At 36.1% G+C, this 18,872-nt stretch overlaps 3 protein-coding genes across 5 annotated transcripts; 2 read left to right on the forward strand and 1 right to left on the reverse strand.

Moving 5' to 3' along the window:
- Window positions 1-166: 166 nt before the first annotated feature.
- Window positions 167-7,668, forward strand: FKGP (L-fucokinase/GDP-L-fucose pyrophosphorylase). Its single transcript, XM_086645538.1, has 7 exons — window positions 167-1,167; window positions 2,061-2,343; window positions 3,048-3,412; window positions 4,224-4,350; window positions 4,450-5,466; window positions 5,678-6,402; window positions 7,076-7,668. The coding sequence occupies exons 1-7, from the start codon at window positions 853-855 to the stop codon at window positions 7,472-7,474; spliced, it is 3,231 nt and encodes a 1,076-aa protein (XP_086501664.1). The 5' UTR covers window positions 167-852; the 3' UTR covers window positions 7,475-7,668.
- A 611-nt stretch (window positions 7,669-8,279) lies between these two features.
- On the forward strand, window positions 8,280-11,738 carry LOC147534641 (BTB/POZ domain-containing protein). 2 transcript variants are annotated; one of them, XM_086648318.1, is made up of 2 exons: window positions 8,280-8,595; window positions 9,737-11,738. In XM_086648318.1, exon 2 carries the CDS (start codon window positions 9,797-9,799, stop codon window positions 11,228-11,230), a length of 1,434 nt encoding a protein of 477 aa, XP_086504444.1. In that variant the 5' UTR covers window positions 8,280-8,595; window positions 9,737-9,796; the 3' UTR covers window positions 11,231-11,738. The 2 variants fall into 2 exon arrangements, with proteins under 2 accessions (XP_086504444.1, XP_086504445.1); XM_086648319.1 differs by having other exon boundaries at window positions 8,490-9,337.
- Window positions 11,739-12,078: 340 nt separating this feature from the next.
- Window positions 12,079-15,486, reverse strand: LOC147534642 (HIT-type Zinc finger family protein). Of its 2 annotated transcripts, XM_086648322.1 has the most exons (7): window positions 15,207-15,486; window positions 14,734-14,880; window positions 14,256-14,345; window positions 14,079-14,151; window positions 13,801-13,975; window positions 13,424-13,465; window positions 12,079-13,123 (listed from the first exon to the last, which is right to left on the reverse strand). In XM_086648322.1, the coding sequence occupies exons 3-7, from the start codon at window positions 14,333-14,335 to the stop codon at window positions 12,249-12,251; spliced, it is 1,245 nt and encodes a 414-aa protein (XP_086504448.1). In that variant the 5' UTR covers window positions 14,336-14,345; window positions 14,734-14,880; window positions 15,207-15,486; the 3' UTR covers window positions 12,079-12,248. The 2 variants fall into 2 exon arrangements, with proteins under 2 accessions (XP_086504448.1, XP_086504446.1); XM_086648320.1 differs by lacking the exon at window positions 14,734-14,880 and having other exon boundaries at window positions 15,207-15,350.
- Window positions 15,487-18,872: the final 3,386 nt, after the last annotated feature.

An 18,872-nucleotide genomic window follows, 5' to 3' on the forward strand; every position in this document is an offset into this window, starting at 1 on the left:
TCTGGAAACCAAAGTTCTGGTGAATGAGCTCTCCACCTTCGCCAGAGAAGAAAAAGAAGGAAGAAGAAAGAAGAAGAAAGAAGAAAGAAGAAAGAAGAAAGAAGAAAAGGAACTGGAAAGAAAGAAGAAAAGAGAGATAGAAAGACAAAGGACAAAGAAAATTTTCTTTTCTTTTTTTTTTTTTTTTTTTTTTACTTCGCAGGTTGCCAAAAAATTTGATTGGTATGACAACCATATTGGATAGAAGAAGGTGAGGTGGAGGAAAGAAAATGATGAAGTGGAGGAAAAAGATAGATGAGGAAATAAGTATGAGCTGGATAATTAAAAGAAAATTTTTGTTTACAGAAATGCTATGTAAAACAAAAATGTTTCTTTCATCAAAAAAAAAAAAAACAAAAATGTTAAACAAACTTTAAATCAATTCCTTCCTAGACACAATTTTAGGCCAAAAAGAAACTAAAAAGAAACTAGACACTTACGGGGCTAAATCGGCTAAGTTAATTGGTCAAAAATTGAGGGTCAAAACCAAATTAAACCTTTTCTATTTTACGTTTTACATTTTACATTTTACATATGTGAAAAATGCAATCAAATAGTGACAATGTCAAATGGTTTACTTTTTCTTTTTTTTTTGTTGAAAGGATCAAATGGTTTACTTTCTTCAGTTATTTCGGTAATTCTTACGTTCCTAATTAATGACCGAAAATACGACAATATTCATCTTCCCCAATAATTCGTCTCTATCTTTCTCTCACTACTTCAAACTTAAGATCTCAAATCAATGTCGAAGAATACGACTTATTAAGAGAGAGAAAACAGAATTTGTTTATCATTTCAGTAGAACTGAAGATCATGGCGAGGAAGGATAAGGAAGAATTAGCAGAAATTCTGAGAAAATCATGGTATCATTTAAGATTATCAGTTCGACATCCATCTAGGGTTCCAACATGGGATGCAATTGTACTAACAGCTGCTAGTCCAGAACAAGCTGAACTCTACGAATGGCAACTCAAACGTGCCAAACGAATGGGGAAAATTGCAAAATCAACTGTTACTCTTGCTGTTCCTGATCCTCAGGGGGCACGTATTGGTTCTGGTGCAGCTACTCTCAATGCTATTTCAGCACTTGTTGATCATTTTCACAAGTTAGGTATTGAATCTAGTCAGGTACTTTTATTAATTAACAATTTTTTGTTTTTTGATTCTTTCCACTTGTTGAATTTTAACTGAGAAAAAGCTGTTTTTTCTGACACTGAATCTGTAAATTAGGGATTTGGGTTGAATTATAAGTAATGGGTATCATTGATTAGGGTAATGTTTGAATCATTTGGTATCAGATTGTGATTTCTTGGGCATTTTGAGTAAGAAAAGGAGTATAATTTTTGTTTAAAAGGTGCAGTTTTCTGGAGAGACTAATAATTTTCTCACACTAATGGTACCGTGGGAAGAACCTTATCTTGTGATGAAAGAATAAAAAATGACAACCCTTCCAGGTTATGAATTACTTGAACTTCCTAATCTAAATACTAAAAGATAGAAACCCTAGATTCTAAGCTATCGAAGGGACCAAAACATTGAAACTCTAAAATACTAGGAAGTCCTCTTATGCAAGTCTTCATCATCTAACAACTTACTTGTGGTGCAACTCAAAAATATCAATAACATAATGAAGCATGTGATATTTAGTTCGCCTGCATTCTCCCTTATTTATCACTTGTTGTAATGTTTAATTTTATTTGTTTTATAAATACATGAATTATACAAGATGGTACTATTTCATTTCGTAACTGTTGCATCATGTTTTCTAGACCCTCCACCATTTACAGTCTCTAGGACCACCCGATGCAGTTCGTGGTAGTTTAAATTGTGTTTAATAGTATTAATGACATTGCAATTTCTTAAGGAGGTTTCATAGTTGAGAGTTAAGAAATAAGAATCTTAAAAATGATATAAGAGTAGGTTAAGAAAAGTATGCTTATTTGAGTAAAACAAAAACAATTTTCCCTTGTTTTGTGTTTCACTCTTATCCTTTCCTCTAATCAGATTTGTATTATCTGCAGGTAGCAAATGCAGAAAATGAGAACCCAGAATCTTCGGTTCCTCGTCGAACTTCAGAGTATGAAGCAGATAAAGAGTCAACGGCTAACTTCATGGCCAAAAGGCATATATTATTGCTTCATGCTGGGGGAGACTCAAAAAGGGTCCCATGGGCTAACCCAATGGGAAAAGTTTTCCTACCACTACCGTACTTAGGAGCAGATGACCCTGATGCGCCAGTCCCTCTCCTGTTTGACCACATACTAGCAATTTCCTCTTGTGCTAGACAAGCTTTCAAGAATGAAGGTAAACATATCAGTTATCTTTCTAAAATATTGGATGAGACCGATCTGTTCTCTTCATAGAGATTATCGGTACACTCCTCTCAAAATTAGAAGGTTATATTTTCCAGTACAGATATGCTATTCGAAAAACGAATGTGTTTTTGTTAAATGAACATACATATCATCTAGTCCAACGTCAACATCCAAAAGCTAAACCTTTATGGATGCTAGTAAGTTCGTTTGAAGAAACAAAAATCGTTCTTTGTTCTATTACATTTTTGCTGTCATTTTCACTGCTTTATTTAGTACATCCTTCATCCCAAATCGTGGGAAAATATAACTTCGTTGTCTTGTTCTGTTTTTTCTTTGAACAAAGTCAGTTTTGTTGTGGTAAAATTTGACATTAATACAGATGTAGTAATTATTGGCAAGGGAAAGTGGAAAATGATTGCCTTGCGAATCCTGTGTTTGTACTTACGAGTTTCTCAGCCTGGTGGTACTACTTTTCATTGTCATCACTTGTTAAAAGAATCTAATAAAGACATCAAGCGAAAAAGTAATTAAGAAAGAGTTACTGAAAAGTGAGAACACATCTATTGTTATACCCCGAAACAGTTATTTCATGGTTTACCTACTAGAATCTAATTTTTGGTTCGTTGTTGCTTTGTCTACCTTTAATGATTTCTAAAGAAGATCTGACACGTGATATTTTCCTTGTCTTTACAGGTGGTGTGTTTATCATGACTGGAGATGTTCTCCCGTGTTTCGATGCAGCCACTATGGTTCTTCCTGAAGACACATCTTGTATTATCACTGTCCCTATAACACTTGATATTGCTTCAAACCATGGTGTTATCGTGTCATCCAACGCTAGAACCATGGATAAAAATTATTCCCTCAGTTTAGTGGATAATCTTTTACAGAAACCAAGCATAGATGAGCTTGTTGAGAACAAAGCAATTTTAGATGATGGTAGGACATTGCTAGATACTGGAATAATTGCTGTTAGAGGTAAAGCGTGGGCTGAACTTCTTACACTTGCATGTTCAAGTCAGCCAATGATTTCTGAGCTTCTGAGAAGCAAAAAAGAGGTAAGCCGCCATTTAACTGTCAATATACTAGTTACATTAGCAACATGTAGATATTGTGCATATTTACGCAGACGTCTCACCATGCCCAGTGTTCCTATGTGAACAGAACACAATGCGTAGACCAATAACGGGGTCACTTAATTATTACTTTGTTTTACTTGGTATTTGAGGAAATGAAATGAAGAAAAAGAGAAGGAAGTAGAACCGGAGGGACGTATACAGGGTCATGAACTTGAACCACTAACGTCCAAGGAAAGCTCTGTTCTCACAGAAAGAAACAATCTATTGGCTTATTTATTGAAACTAGGGTAAAAAGTAGAGGACTAAACAGCCTGAAACGTCTTTGTTATGCTGTAATTCCTCATACGTAGAAAGTGATTTAAAACTTCCCAAGCGTATGAAGACCTTATAAAAACTCAGATCTACCTTTACGTAGGTTATGGTAATTGTCTGATTGATCAGCCTTGCAGTAACTTTGTTTTACACTGGTTACACTATACGTAGGTAGAGCTGTAGAATCTGCTATTTCTTATATAAATGATGTTGTTTAACTCTCTCTCTCTCTCTCTCTTTGAGATTCTGTTACCCTCGTTAGTATGTGGAATTGTTATCTTTATCGGTATATCACTTATATATTTTTCATTGTTCTTAAGAGGACACATAACCACTCCAAGTAGTTTCATACTTCTTGCGATAATTTTGAGTTCCATTTAACGTGACTACTTAAAACTAAAGTAGGACTTATGCCTCAGTTGTATCTTTTTGCATATGATAGGCTGTAAGCTGGTATCAAATCTTTTAACTTGAACAGATGAGTTTATACGAGGAACTGGTTGCAGCTTGGGTACCAGCAAGACATGACTGGTTGAAGCACCGGCCATTGGGGAAAGAGCTGATTGATGGGCTTGGAAAGAGACAGATGTTCAGCTACCGTGCTTGTATGTCATGCTACAGATTAGCAGTCTTCTTACTAATATATTTAGTAACAGTCAACTAATTTCTGAAATGTTAATTTTTTTTCCTCCATTTTGTGGCAGATGACTTGTCATTCTTACACTTTGGAACTTCAAGTGAAGTTTTGGATCATTTGGGCGGGTCTAATGCAGCCCTTGTAGGTCGAAGGCATTTATGTTCGATTCCAGCTACCACTGCATCTGATATTGCAGCATCTGCGGTTATTCTTTCAAGTAAAATTTCACCAATGGTCTCAATTGGGGAGGATTCAATGATTTATGACTCGTCACTATCAGGTGGAATACAGATAGGCTCTCAAGCTATAGTTGTTGGTGTTAATATCCCAGAGGACTCTAATAGCAGGCTGACAGGAGATTCATTTCGATTCTTATTGCCAGACCGCCATTGTCTTTGGGAAGTCCCTTTAGTAGGATGCACTGAAAGAGTTATTATCTATTGTGGGCTTCGTGATAATCCAAAAGTTTCACTTTCTAAGGATGGAACCTTTTGTGGGAAACCATGGAAACAGGTTCTACATGATTTGAGTATTCAAGAAAGTGATTTGTGGAGCTCATCAGATATCCAGGACAAGTGCTTATGGAATGCAAAGATCTTTCCTATTCTTCCTTATGATGAGATGCTTTATTTCGGAATGTGGCTCATGGGTCTAATCGGACCCAACGAAAAATCTAAACTTGCCTTGTGGAGAAATTCGAAACGGGTCAGTTTGGATGAGCTGCATAGGTCCATAGACTTTCCAAAACTTTGTTTGACCTCCAGTAATCATCAAGCAGAACTTGCTGCTGGAATTGCTAAAGCCTGCATCGATTATGGTTTGCTAGGTAGAAATCTGTCTCAATTGTGTGAAGAAATCCTGCAAAAAGAGTTATCTGGAGTTGAAATCTGTAAGCACTTTCTAGATCTTTGTCCTAGACTTCAAGCACAAAACTCGAGGATTCTCCCTCAAAGCAGGGCTTGCCAGGTAGAAGTTGATCTTCTTCGGGCTTGTGGGGAAGAAACAAAGGCATGCTCTGTTGAGCCTAAAATTTGGGCTGCCGTTGCTGAAGAAACTGCTTCAGCTGTAAAACATGGGTTCCTAGGTAAGGATTATAGTATTATACCCATTTGTGTTAACCTCCAACTGGAGAAAATAATCAAGATAAGGTAAGTAAACAAAGAATAGCAGCGATTGAGTGTCCGTTTTGTAAAATATTTCACATTTCAAGCATGTTTTTTAGCTTTCATTTTTTTCTTATCTACAGCTCAAAATTCGATCCATTCTTGGTTTGCCTAAATATTTTCTTTCTCCAGATCAGCTATCGGAGTTGACCAACGGAATCTCACCTTCAATGAGTCAAGAAGACATTCTTGCTAACCATCCTTTATGCCCAAGAACAGTGAGAGTGGAGTTACCTGTCCGTGTTGATTTCGTCGGTGGTTGGAGTGATACTCCTCCTTGGAGCTTGGAACGTTCCGGTTCTGTTCTAAATATGGCAATATGTCTAGAAGGGTCTCTTCCAATTGGAACTGTTATAGAGATTACAACAGATGGCGGTATAATGATTTCTGATGATGCTGAAAACCAATTATACATCGGAGATCCGTCATCCATTATTACTCCATTTGATCAAGATGATCCTTTTCGACTTGTCAAATCTGCATTAATCGTTTCTGGTATTATTCAGAAGAAGATCCTATCTTCTGCGGGCCTGAAAATCAGTACATGGGCGAATGTTCCTCGTGGTAGCGGTTTGGGTACTTCTAGTATCTTAGCAGCAGCTGTTGTGAAAGGACTTCTCCAAATAATGGAAGGAGATGATAGTAACGAAAATGTTGCTAAACTTGTTCTAGTCTTAGAACAAATCATGGGCACCGGAGGAGGATGGCAGGATCAAATCGGTGGTTTATACCCAGGCATTAAATTTACTTCAAGTTTTCCAGGAATACCATTACGGCTTCAAGTCATTCCCCTTGTGGCTTCACCTCAGTTGGTAGCGGATTTGGAGCTACGATTGCTGGTGGTGTTTACTGGCCAAGTAAGTTTATCCTTGAAGTTGAACTCTTTCTTTTGTGCTTAACCGAGTCTGTGTTTGTTACTTTCAAGTCTTGACAAATAAAAAGCTAAATGATTGTCAATTGTGATTGCTAAAACAGAACAAGGAATTCCTTGGTCCTTTTGGCAACCAAAATTCATGGAATATGGTTTTTAAGGAACTGTGTCTCCCAGTAAATCTTTTATTCTGAGTTCCACCTCCCCCTTGTTCGCTAGGGGTTTAGGTTATATTCTCACAAATCCTTAATCAAACATTCACGACCGGACCTACCCAAAATCTTTATTGGTTTGTCCTAGGATGTAGGACTCCTTATCTGTTTGTAAACAGACTAAGGAATCCAAGGGAATCATGTTCTCAGTCATTTCGATTCCCAAACGGTACTTATCCATCCCGACAGACTTTTTCAAAGAAATAGTTGAAATGAGATCTAAGAAATTCAGATGAGATGCCTTAGTGAAGCCTCCTTTACTGGGTGAAGTTTAACGGTCCTCTATCAAACTAGTGGCGTAAAACAAAGATGAGCTACCAAGTACCAACCCAACACAAGATAGACTCTTGGCAGTCCAAATTTAATACTATCATACATCACTTTTCTTTGTTTATGGTTGAAGATGGTTTTCCATGTCATATACATTGTATTTCTTATATTATGCAGGTTCGTCTTGCAAATGAAGTCCTTCAGAAGGTCGTAACTCGTTATCTTCGTCGTGACAACTTACTCATATCCAGTATCAAACGTCTCAGTGAACTAGCCAAGATCGGAAGAGAAGCTTTGATGAACGGTGACATTGATGAGCTCGGAAAAATAATGTTAGAGGCATGGAGGCTACATCAAGAATTGGACCCCTATTGCAGCAACAAATTCGTCGATAGGCTTTTCGAATTCGCCAGTCGTTTCTGCTGTGGCTATAAACTTGTCGGTACTGGTGGTGGTGGATTTGCCCTTTTATTAGCCAAAGACGGAAATTCTGCAAAAGAACTCGGACAGTTGCTAGAAAACTCATCAGAGTTTCGTGTTAAAGTCTACAACTGGAATATCTGTTTCGATAAGTAGTTGAAGATCATATTTTTCTTGGGAGGTAATTCATTTATACGCTTTATTTGCTCAACAATTTCTTTGTTCATTCTAATATTTATCTTCACCTTGAGAGGAAATTTGTATCTTTTGCCACGCTTTTCACAATCATACATCGATAATTTGTATTTTTTACATGTAATAAAATGAAGCCGCTGAAGCTGTTTGTGTTTTCTCTTAGCTATATTTTATTTTCGGGTAAGCGACCTAATGTTTATTAGATGGCTCTTGACAGTTCTACATTTCCTTGTATTTCAGTTTTACTAACCAGCAATTTAATCTTGAAACCTTGAAGCAGAGATCCTAATGAAAGAATTTTTGCAAATGAACAAGAAAACCAAGCAAACAAAGATAAGGCATATTCCCAACTAGCCCCCTGCATTTGGCGATTTTGTTTGTCTCACCTTTTTATTTTGATTTGGCTTCTTAACCAACTGTTGCTTTTAGTACGCAGATAAATTACCTTTTTCCCTTTCTAATTGTTACTGTACTCCCTCAATATTAATTGGTAATTGAGTTTACTCTTCTCAATAACTAGTAGTCTAATTAGTTGACCTTCTTGGATTTAGTACTTGTATTAAAAATACTAAAATAATATTTGACGCGCGAAAAAAAAAAGAATATGAATATAAAAAAATAACAATACGGTAATATGATTATAGTAATTATAGTATCTTACTTTAAAGTTGGGTTTAGTCAAGAATATGATTCTAAGTCAAACATGGTCCTAGTATTTTGCTAGAGTTGTAAGTTCAAAAAGGTTTATTTTACACGGGAACAAGATGAATCGAGACCTCTCTAAACTACTTGGTTCACGCTTGACGTTGGCATCAACATGTCTAACCTTCCCTGATTTTGGTTTCATGGAATCTGGTCTTTATTCTGGCCCGACATGCCACCCGCGAGTTTGGTACTGCCAGCTCATAACCCGACCCGTGAAATCCCACTGCTTCCGGTCTTTTTGTCTCTCTCTCTCTGTGTGAGTCTGTTATTTGGTAAACTTTTCTTTCGTTGGGAAAAATAGGAGAATAAGAGAGTGGAAGGAAGATGAAGATCTTGGAATGGTAGTTTAAGAAGCTTTTAACAACCTCAGAGAAAAGGTAAGGACTATCAACTAATAAATCTATTTCATGGGTTGTTTTTCTTTTAGATTTTAAGAAGAAAATTGGGGTTTGATGTTGACAAGTCAATTGGTTCAAGCTCATTTTAATGTTGTTAGAGTTTACAATAACCTAATCTAAACCAGACCCTTGATTTTTTTGAAGTTCTCTTTTTTTTTTTAGTTAATTCATGTTAAATTTGAGGTTTTTCTATGAATCTAATCTGGAATTGAAATTTGATGGTTAGTTTAATTTTAATCAAATTTAGGTTTTTCTTGGTCCTTACAAACTCTGACTTCTCTTTGGTAATTTTGTGTCTATAAATCTTAAAAAGATTTGTGAGTTTTTCTTTTCAGATCACTTGTGAAGTAAACCTATATACATCATTTTTGAAGGTTGTCATTGAAAATCTTAAGTTGACATGAATTTTTAGGGAAGAATGATGTTCCTTTTGGGGGGTTTACATGATTCTCTTTCGGGTTGAATCGATTTTCAACCTAGCTTAACAAAATAGGTATACTTTAAATCAAGATATCTGGTTATAGTGGTTTAAGTTATTTCATTAGATGACATTGATATCATTCTAAACCCCGATAATTCGATTATGTGTGTGTATAATAGTTCTGCGATTCAGGTGTGAGTTAGGACTTCAAGTGTTTCCATTGTTATTTTCTCAGCTTGAGAGTTTAGTGTTTTTTAATGGTTTGGGAGGTGCAGAGTTGAGGTATTTCAGCCAAAATGTGTAAGCTTGTCTACCATTTATTTTCGTAATGTCATCATTGTCTCTTTTGAGTTGCATTATGAAAAAAATATAAGATGTTTAATTCGTAAGTAAGGCACAGAACCATGATTAAGAATGAAACAGAAAGATTTGAATAACCATGCTTTGAACTACTTCATGTTGTATATAAACCCATCTGATGTTAGTTATATAACCTTGCTTAAGAAATGGAAATAACAAAAATTGATTTTTTTTTTGTGGAACTGGGTGTTCTTTACTCTTTTCTAATGGCACTCAATTGTTCTCTTGAATTCATTTCTGTTATGGAATATTTGTTGTGTTTATATGACAAAAATGTTTGGTACTTGATTTCTTGGTTTTACAGTCATAACTTGAATTATGTTCTTTTTATTCGCACAGGTTTACTGGCAAAACTTAAAGGTTCGGCTCTTAGAGAAAATCATAAAGATCGACAGCTAAATGGAAGAGCAGATTTCCCATTTAACCATTCAATCCGAACCCCACGAACGTATTAAACTCAATGTAGGTGGTAAGCTCTTTGAGACTACCATTTCAACGATTCAAGCTGGTGGGCCTGACTCACTCCTCGCTGCACTCTCATCTCGACCAAGCAATGATGATAACCCAGTTTTCATAGACCGAGACCCTGAAATCTTCTCTGTCCTTTTATCCGTTCTCCGATCTAATCGACTTCCTTCTACTGCTAAACGATTCTCCAAGCAGGAACTAACAGAAGAAGCCATCTATTTTGGCATTGAATATTGCCTCAAATCTGCCATGTCACCTCCTCCACTATCAGGAATTGATGCCTCACTCGTCGAGACGGTCAGACCTTCTGCTGATGGGTTTCCAACAGTGTTTACTGCTGGAACCGATGGTTCTGTTTGGGTCGCTCATGGAGGTCAAATATCTGGATATGACTGGAATTTAATGCACACGGGAACTATGAGAACTCACTTCGAACATATCACTTCGATTTGTCGAGTATGGCCCGAAGTAGCTGCAGTTGGATCAGAGGATGATGCTGGTCTTCACCTATACGGGTTTTCTGGTGGACGACATGTAGGATCTGTCCAGTGGACAGATAAAACGGACCCACGAATCTACAAGGCCCGAGTGTTTGCAATTGCAGATTCTAGTGATTCCATCTTCGCTTCATTCGAGTGTGATCATCGAGAAAACTGCATCCTCAAAGTAGACAAATCGACACTCCAGATAACGTCAGAAATTGGACGTCAGTCAGGTAACTCTGCCAAGTCAATGGTTCCCCAAAAACTAATATACTTACCCGAATCAGGGACACTCATTGGCAGTGCAGTCAGCTGTGGCGCCTTCGGGTATGCAGGCTACATAAGGATTTGGGATCCAAGATCTGGAAAGGAAGTTTGGGAGACAAATGAACCTGGCTCGGGCCGAAGCAGTAGGTTCGGCGACTCATTTGCTGATGTGGATGTCGACGTGGACGAGTCAACAATGTTCAAGGTTTGCTCGAAGTCCGGGGATATAGCGGTCGCCGATTTGCGAAATTTGAAAGTAGATCCATGGGTATATATTGAGGAAAAGAACCCAAGTTTGAGAAACTCCTCAAAAGAAGTTGGAAGAGAAAATATGGTTATACATTGTTATAAGAAACAAATATTTTTGGGTAGAGATAAAGAGTTGGAAGTATGGTCTCAAGTGAAGGAAGAGAGAGAAAGTAGTAGAGTCTTGGAAGAATGGTCATATAGGAGGAATTATATGGATAACAATACAAAGAAAGTAGAAGATGGGAGAAGAGGGAGTATAAAAAGGATTGAAGGTGGTGGTGAAAGGTTATTTGTTAGTAGAGAAGGTATTGAAGGAGTTGAAGTTTGGGAAACTACTAATTCTTCTGGAGCCATTACAGTTTTATAGTGAAAGAATCTTGTTATTTCCTGCATTTTTAGGTTCAAGTCTCGTGAGCTATCTTCATAGTATTTTTCAACCAGTTCTTCCCCCTCCCATGGAAGGACAGAAAGACCACATAACCGACGGGCGATAGGAGGATTATCGACAAAATAAAGTATGAAACGGGTTCTAATAAATTTTCTGAGATTGCGAACCAGGTATGTAACTATGTAAGTATCTTATCTGTTCAGGCTGTATCTTTATTATTTAGAGGCAGAACCAGGTATTTATGTGCAAGGAAAATGGTGTATATAAGTTGGTCTAGCAAATGGATTCATCCCAGAAATTTTTTCTTCATGATTACTCCAGTTCGAGTTAGCCCACTCATAGATGGAACTCTGATGTCTTTAACTGTTATCCAAATGATCGATATTTATTTGTTTGGTACTGAAAACACGGATTGTAAATGTAGCACAAGTATACAAGGACATCGCTACGAATTTAGATGCTTTTCTATTGATGGTTTGCATCTGAATATCAATTTCATTTTAGTGATTTTACCATATTATAATCATGGAAAGAAGACCCATTATTAATCACAACCCTGATGGACTCACTCACACAAGGAATATCAGTGGTCCAAATCATACTCTAGACTAGAACTTTTGATGAAAGTTAGACCTTACTAAGGGGTCGTGCCATGGTTGCCATGCCACAGGAGCACTAACACAACCCATCCCTAAATGGGTTGAGGGTTGTCTATCCGTTCTGGTAATCTTCAAAGGATTTGGGAACCAATATAAATGAGTAGGAGGTATATGTAATCTACATGCTATGCTGCTATTTCATTCAACAAGCAGCCAGACCAATAGTTATAGCAGGAAACTCGGATTGAGATTAGTTCTAAATATAGAGAGCGGTTTACAATAACAGACCAAAAATATTCTAACACTCAGCTGCTTCTTCCTCAGTTGGATCCATTTCAAGATCAAACAAATATATTGAGATTTATTTAATCATGGCAAGGAAGATCAGTTGAAAAAACTCACTGTATCTCTTCTATCATAACCTTGTCCCTGCTTTCTCTTTTCTGGGTAGGCTTCTTTCTACCTTCACTGTAAACTTCTGCTATAGAACCCTTCTCCATCTCAACAATGGCTGCCAATGAAGACCAAGCTTCCTCTGGTTGTTCATGAACCCAACACATCATAAAATACACTTTGCGGTCGGAAAACTTAAACCTACTCTTAATCTCACTCTTTTTCTTCAACTTTCTTGGATTCTCGGATCTCAGATCACGTTCACTGGATTGAATAAGTCTTTGTAGATCACAAAGAGTGCAGATAAGAGCATTTCTTCCAAGATTAAGTAGTGTTACAATATCGTCAAAAAGAGCCAACCCGAATTTCAAACCACCTGTGTTTTTGTAAAGTGGAGAGCAAGTTTGCTCCAAGCAATGAGAGAGAGCTTCGGATACAGATTCTGGTTGCGCACCTTCACCTAAGACAGAAGAAATGCTTAAAACCACTGTGGAGGCATCAAAGGCGTCAGATTTCCAATCTCCATTGTAGAGGCGAAGAGTAAAGCAATAGCTGTAAATAATGTCGATAAGGTGAACTGATAAAAGTGGGGATGGGTTAGTAGAACTCAGTTTGTTGACAGGTGGAAGTGGGTTTTCAGGGCCAGATGGGATTTCACTGGACTGACTATCTTCCGAGGAATCCTGTGGTGGCAGTGCCTGGTTGTGAACTAGTTGGACAAGTTGAGCTCCTTCACGGCTTAAGGAGATAGCTCGTGCCGAGGGTTTAACCCACCATGGTTCCCATGGCTTTATTAGTTTGCTTAGTTCACCTGATGCAATTGCTCTTTTGAATTGCTTAACTTCCTCTGGTGATAAGTCATCCAAACTGATTTGATTTCCTGAATGTGAAGAAACGAAATGACTTAAAACACAGACAAATAATGAATAAAAAAAAAAGACTTCGGCAGCTTCTTCTTGTTCTTTTCTAATGTCTGAATCCGACTAGTTATCTATCCTTAATTCAGATTTAAACTAAATAATTTAGATCCAAGATAGCTACTATTTGCACCTTCTCACGAGCCAGATTTGGGGAGTCAAAACGGAATGAACCAAACAAACATCAGACATGAAAAGGTAAAAAATGAAAAACACTACCTCAGAATAATGTGTATCAATGAATTTAAAGAATTGGAATGTACCTGATAAAATCTTCTGAATAGTTTCTTCTGATAGACTCTGATCTGCAGTATAATTATAGATATGCAGATTAGTCTTCATCTTTCTTGTGAAACTTCCCTCTTACGGAATAAAAGTAACGTGAAGAATTTGCAAATCAAGAAACGGCAAGAGTCCCTCAACTCTTTTGGTTAAATAATAGATTCATATAGAGATTAAGTGAATGATCGTTATTTTTATGTCTTCTTTACAAGTATATACCCAAATAGAAGGATGCTTATAACATGAGATTATTGGTTTCTGATTAAAACCAGAAGTTCGCAAGCTATTCTACTGGGCTCATGATATATAGCTATTAATATGAATTCGAAACCAACATAAAATTAGTTCAGTTAGATACCATTATCATCATTGTCATCATCCTCATCCATGGTTTCTATCTCCTCCTCTTTCGAGTGATACCGTTTAAGAATATCTAGCATTTTCTCTTTTGCTTTATCTTCTGGTTGCATTTGCTGCAACTCTGCCACAACATTCTCTCGCATGAAAGATTCCGTACACCGAAGACTATGTGCCTACATGAATAAAGCAATGAGAGTAGATAGAACATAAAGTATCCCACAACCCATAACTGAAGTAAAAGACTTGAATGGTCGGGTTTACTAGAAATTGACCTACCTTGTAGCACTGAAGTGAACAATATCGAGAATTGCATCGAGGACATGTATACTGTGAAAATTGCTTTTGGCATCTGCAGTTAGTGGTTAAAAAAGGGAAGTGTCAAGAAACGAAAACATTTGTTATCTAAAAAGATGCAAGCGAAAATAGTGATTTCCTACTGGAAAAAGTACTTACACACGGCAGATTATCTTGTTTCCTGGTAAGGTTTCCAAAGGTGATGAATTCTCGGAAGTTATCACTGTATCTTCCATCATCAATTGGTAACTGTTTTTAGAAAAAAATAAAGTTAGAAATCAGCATATCAATTTGAATAACATTGCCAGTTATTAAATTTTCAAAGCAATAGTTTTGCACCATTGAAAATGTGTGTTCATAAAGTTGAAAATCAAAAGAAAAAGCAGGCCTTTTAATCGGTGATCTCTCTTCCAAAGTTTTTTGTAAGATGGCTATGATCGTGTCTAAGTATTCTTCATAATATATATTTCCGAGAGAAATCGTGAACCTGGAAACAATTGGGATTGTTCCATAATGCAAGTAGATTAAACCATAATTTTGGTATTTTGTTTAACATCCCAATTTACCAACAATCCTAAACCCTAGTTCTCATTGTTTAACTACATTATAGATCGAGGAAAACTGAACGATTACTTACCGCCCAATATCTGTACAAAGGGTGGCTAGATTATAGAGTGATATACTACTTCCACATTACAAGTAACAAATACTAGGTTCAAAGCTATGGACTGCTGATATCTGTGCTTGAAGACATATTATCAAACACTTCATGTGCACAAGTATGCTGAAACAATATTTGAATTTGCATAGGATTAATAAGTTGATAACTGATTAGATTTTGAATTTGAGAACCCTAATGATTAAATAGATTTGAACATGAAATACAAAAACTACAAACAAAGCAACATTCAAAAAATACATAATAACATTCAAATTTGAAGTTGAAACCCCTAATTCTGAACACTAGATTTCAACAACCCGACACTGTATAGTATTGTTGACCACGACCATAAAAAAAAAAACAAAACAAAAACCATGAAAAACTTCAAATTATGATCTACTATAGATATATGTACACTAGGTTATATGATTCGGCCAAAAAAATCTAACCGGGAAGTTGCTAGACTCTTCCTCTTTCTACCTCACTCGGACTTCTCTAGCTGGTGAAGAGAAAAGTTGACAACAAGCAGACAATTTCCCAAAAATTTACAGACACCCTCTTAAGTCCATTTGAAATTTAATTTAATTTATGTCAAAATTTTCATTTGAAATACTTATAAAAGTATCCTTATAATTTCTCCGTATTGCTGTATCAAAACAAGACGATTACAAAAAGAAAATATTCGATTTCTTCGTGCCTTCATTTATTAATAATTGTATCGTTTTTTTTTCAAGTTGAAGCGGACAACATAAAAACTTTGCGCTAATAGTTGTTTTGCATCTACGGTAAGTACAGACTCTATTGTTTAAAAATCTTTGTGTCTGTCACCACTTTCTTCAAATTTTAATTTTCTTAGGCTCCATGGATATTGTATAAACAAAAGTGTTTGTTTGTCCCTCCATTGATATTTTGAAACTCAAAACAGATCCACCATTATTTTAGGTATGAACATTGTTTAAACTAGCAACGAGATCGAGAGATAAATGGGTAGATAAATGGTAATTTACACTTATGATGAAAAAATGTAATGGTTCGATAATTATTTAAAAAGACGTAATGATTTAATAATTACTAGGTTTCCACCCCGTCCTACAGACGGGGAAGATCCCTCTTGGCTAAGGCCTTTGAGGAAGAGAAAAATAAATTTGAATTACAACATAAATTACATTAACTTCCCTTCATTTGTAAATCATATTCCAAAATCAATAGAGGAGAGATAACCGGGTGTTTAAAGAGGAGAGAGGGAAAACTGTATTTATGGAAGAAATATTACTAACAATAAAGATTTGATAAAAAAAATTGAGAGATTCAATTTCAATTTTAAGTGAAATATTGAGGAGAGAAATTAGGAAGATATGGGAGAGTGGGTTAGTTATTTAGATCTCTCCTACGATTTTTTACTGTAAAGTTGGTAGTTTCTAAGATGTAATACGTGAGAGAAAAAAAATTAGGGAGAGAAATATGTGGGTAGTTATTTTAACCAATTTTAGTATATTTATATAAAAAAGATTTTATATTATCAGTCGGATGTGTTCCCAGCTAAATCTCTAAAATAAAATGAACGGCCAGACTCCCCTGGATAACCGACTGATCTGTTTTAATATAATAGATTATAATGATAGTAGAGGACCTAGTACCATAATAGTCATGTATTAGATTTGAATGAACCCCTCACGTAAACTTTTCAGTAATTTATATTTGATTTTTTCAAAAATTATGACTAAGAAGTGCCCCTATTGACATAAGTTTCTGGATTCGCTACTGTCTATGAGGTCGTGGAATCGAATCTCGGTGGAAGCAGTTTGTCATCAAAATTTATCCCATGTAATTTAGGTTATAAATAATGTAATAAATTCGTTAGACTGTAGGCCTCTTTTATGTTGTCGGGTTTTAGGTCTCTTTCATTCATGGTTTAAATTAGGTGGTTATCCTGCTCATCACATTTTCATGATGTATCAATGCCTTGTAACGACTAACGTAGATCGTAGTCGAATTCTAAAAAAAAAAAACTCACGAGTTCAATCGTTCCAAGGCGGACTCTACTTTTTGACTTCCTCATAAACCACATTTTCCAACCTCACCCATTATTTGTCATTGACAAGATAGAAAAATGGGTCAAAAAATGATGGTGTGCCCGACCAGTCTTCCGGCTGAATCTCGAGTGATGTGGCCGGTCCGAATAGAGAGAGAATTTTCATTGGCTAGATCATTTCTCTTTCCAAATAGTCCAGCCAATGAGAGACAAAAAGTAAACTGATACTCAATCTGAAACATCTTTAAGGACATTAATATCATAAGAGAAAATCAAATAAGAAATCACAAGCGGGGACATTACTATTCAAAGTCATTCTTTTTATATTTGGGTATCTTATTATCAGCCTTTATAACTCTTACATGTCCTTCAACAACAACAAAAACTCCCATATGTAACTATGTTCACTTGAAAGCCGTAACATCAACTGAGAACCATCCCTGCAACAACAGTCAGATTGATATGAAGATAAACATTATACATTGTTAAATATGAGAGTCCTTTCAAATCTTTCCTTTGGATAAGTTTAATTAGTTTATATGAAGGCGCTCATTTTCTCCATCCTCTGTCCTTCAATTTGTTTTGGAAGAGATGTCTTTAACGCTTTCAAAAAGTGCCTTTGAAGGTTTCCTTCAATAATTCTTTTTGGGTATTCTCTAGTTCTAGCCGATCCTAATTTACATTCTTGAACGTTGGGCCTTGGAAAAGGCCCTGCGCACGAGCCTTGAGCCCATGCCCTAAACTATACATTCTTGAGGTATTTTATACAAAAAAGTCAATGAAGTAACTAAAATATACACCAAACTACCTCTGCAATTGTCCATAATGGTGAGTGATTTGGAGAAATAAGAAAGGCATCCGGAGTGCAAAGACTTTCTGAAAAATTAGTCAACTTAAGTTGACTCATTTTTTTCAATTGTTAGAGGGAAACCATTTTGAATGTAGCGCTTTTTTTTCCTTTTTTTTTTCTTTTCCTTCACTCTCTTCTCCTCTCTCTTTCTCTTCCCTCTCTTACTATATAGCCGTTTTTCGGCAAAACTGTTGGAAAACGAATCCCCAACTTTTGGTGTTCTCCCAAGCCATTGATGTTTGGGGAACCCAAACCATTAACCGAAATTGGTTCGGCTTTCCGGTGAAGGGATACCCCTTTGTCGGATAAAATAAAGAGAAAGATGAGAGAGAGAGAAATGGGGAGGAAGGAGAAGAGAGAAGAAAAATAAGTGGAGGTTGTAGTTTTATTAGAGGGAGAGAAGAGGAAGAAGAAGAAAAGGAAAAAATGGTGGTGGCCAGACCGCGTTGGTGGTAAGAGATGAGGAAGAAGATCAGATGACTTCTTTCCCTTAATCCGGATACTTTTTTTTATTTTCCCAAATCACCTACCATCCATAATACATGACTTTTTTGCTACCTATAAAAATACAATCTTAAATTAAAATAAAAACATGGGTTTAAATGTTTAATAAGGTTAAAAGTCAAAAAGAAGAGCACCAAAGTATAGTTTTGTTATATAGATTTAAAATTTCAAGCAGAGATTCTCAACTGGATTTTTCTGATATAATATGTTTCAATACTTCCATTCAAACAGACAAAAGTAAATCTTATTTTAATTATGGTAAAACCACTAATAATTATAGATGGGGCGTGGTGGAAAGCATAATAAAATATATATACAAGTAAACAACAACTTAGTGCAATTCATGGTGTTGTGCAATATACATTAAGTGGTGAGTCCATCAAGATATAGAGTTTAATCAACTTGCCATTATTTAATATTGTAAACTTCATGATGATGTAGAAATTTTATGTTGTTGAGTTTTTCTACTGATAGAAAATATGAGTGCTCCTTTCGTTTTAATCAAACTCGTTGCAGCTAAATATTTGGTAAAATTAATAGAGCTTCTCAATGTCGAAACAAAACCAACAACCTCACGTTTATGAAGTATATAGGTCATATAAATGACCATTTAACCAAAGTGAGGTTCACCGTTTTCATTTATATTTTAATGACCATCATCGAGCTTACGCTAAATCTTTAACCAACCTCCATTAAGACCTCTTACCCGACTCCTAGCATCTTCAATTG

Source organism: Eschscholzia californica, unplaced genomic scaffold (assembly GCF_041429995.1).
Source record: "Eschscholzia californica isolate CP2 unplaced genomic scaffold, dmEscCali1.0.p SCAF_6, whole genome shotgun sequence".
Taxonomy (NCBI): domain Eukaryota; kingdom Viridiplantae; phylum Streptophyta; class Magnoliopsida; order Ranunculales; family Papaveraceae; genus Eschscholzia; species Eschscholzia californica.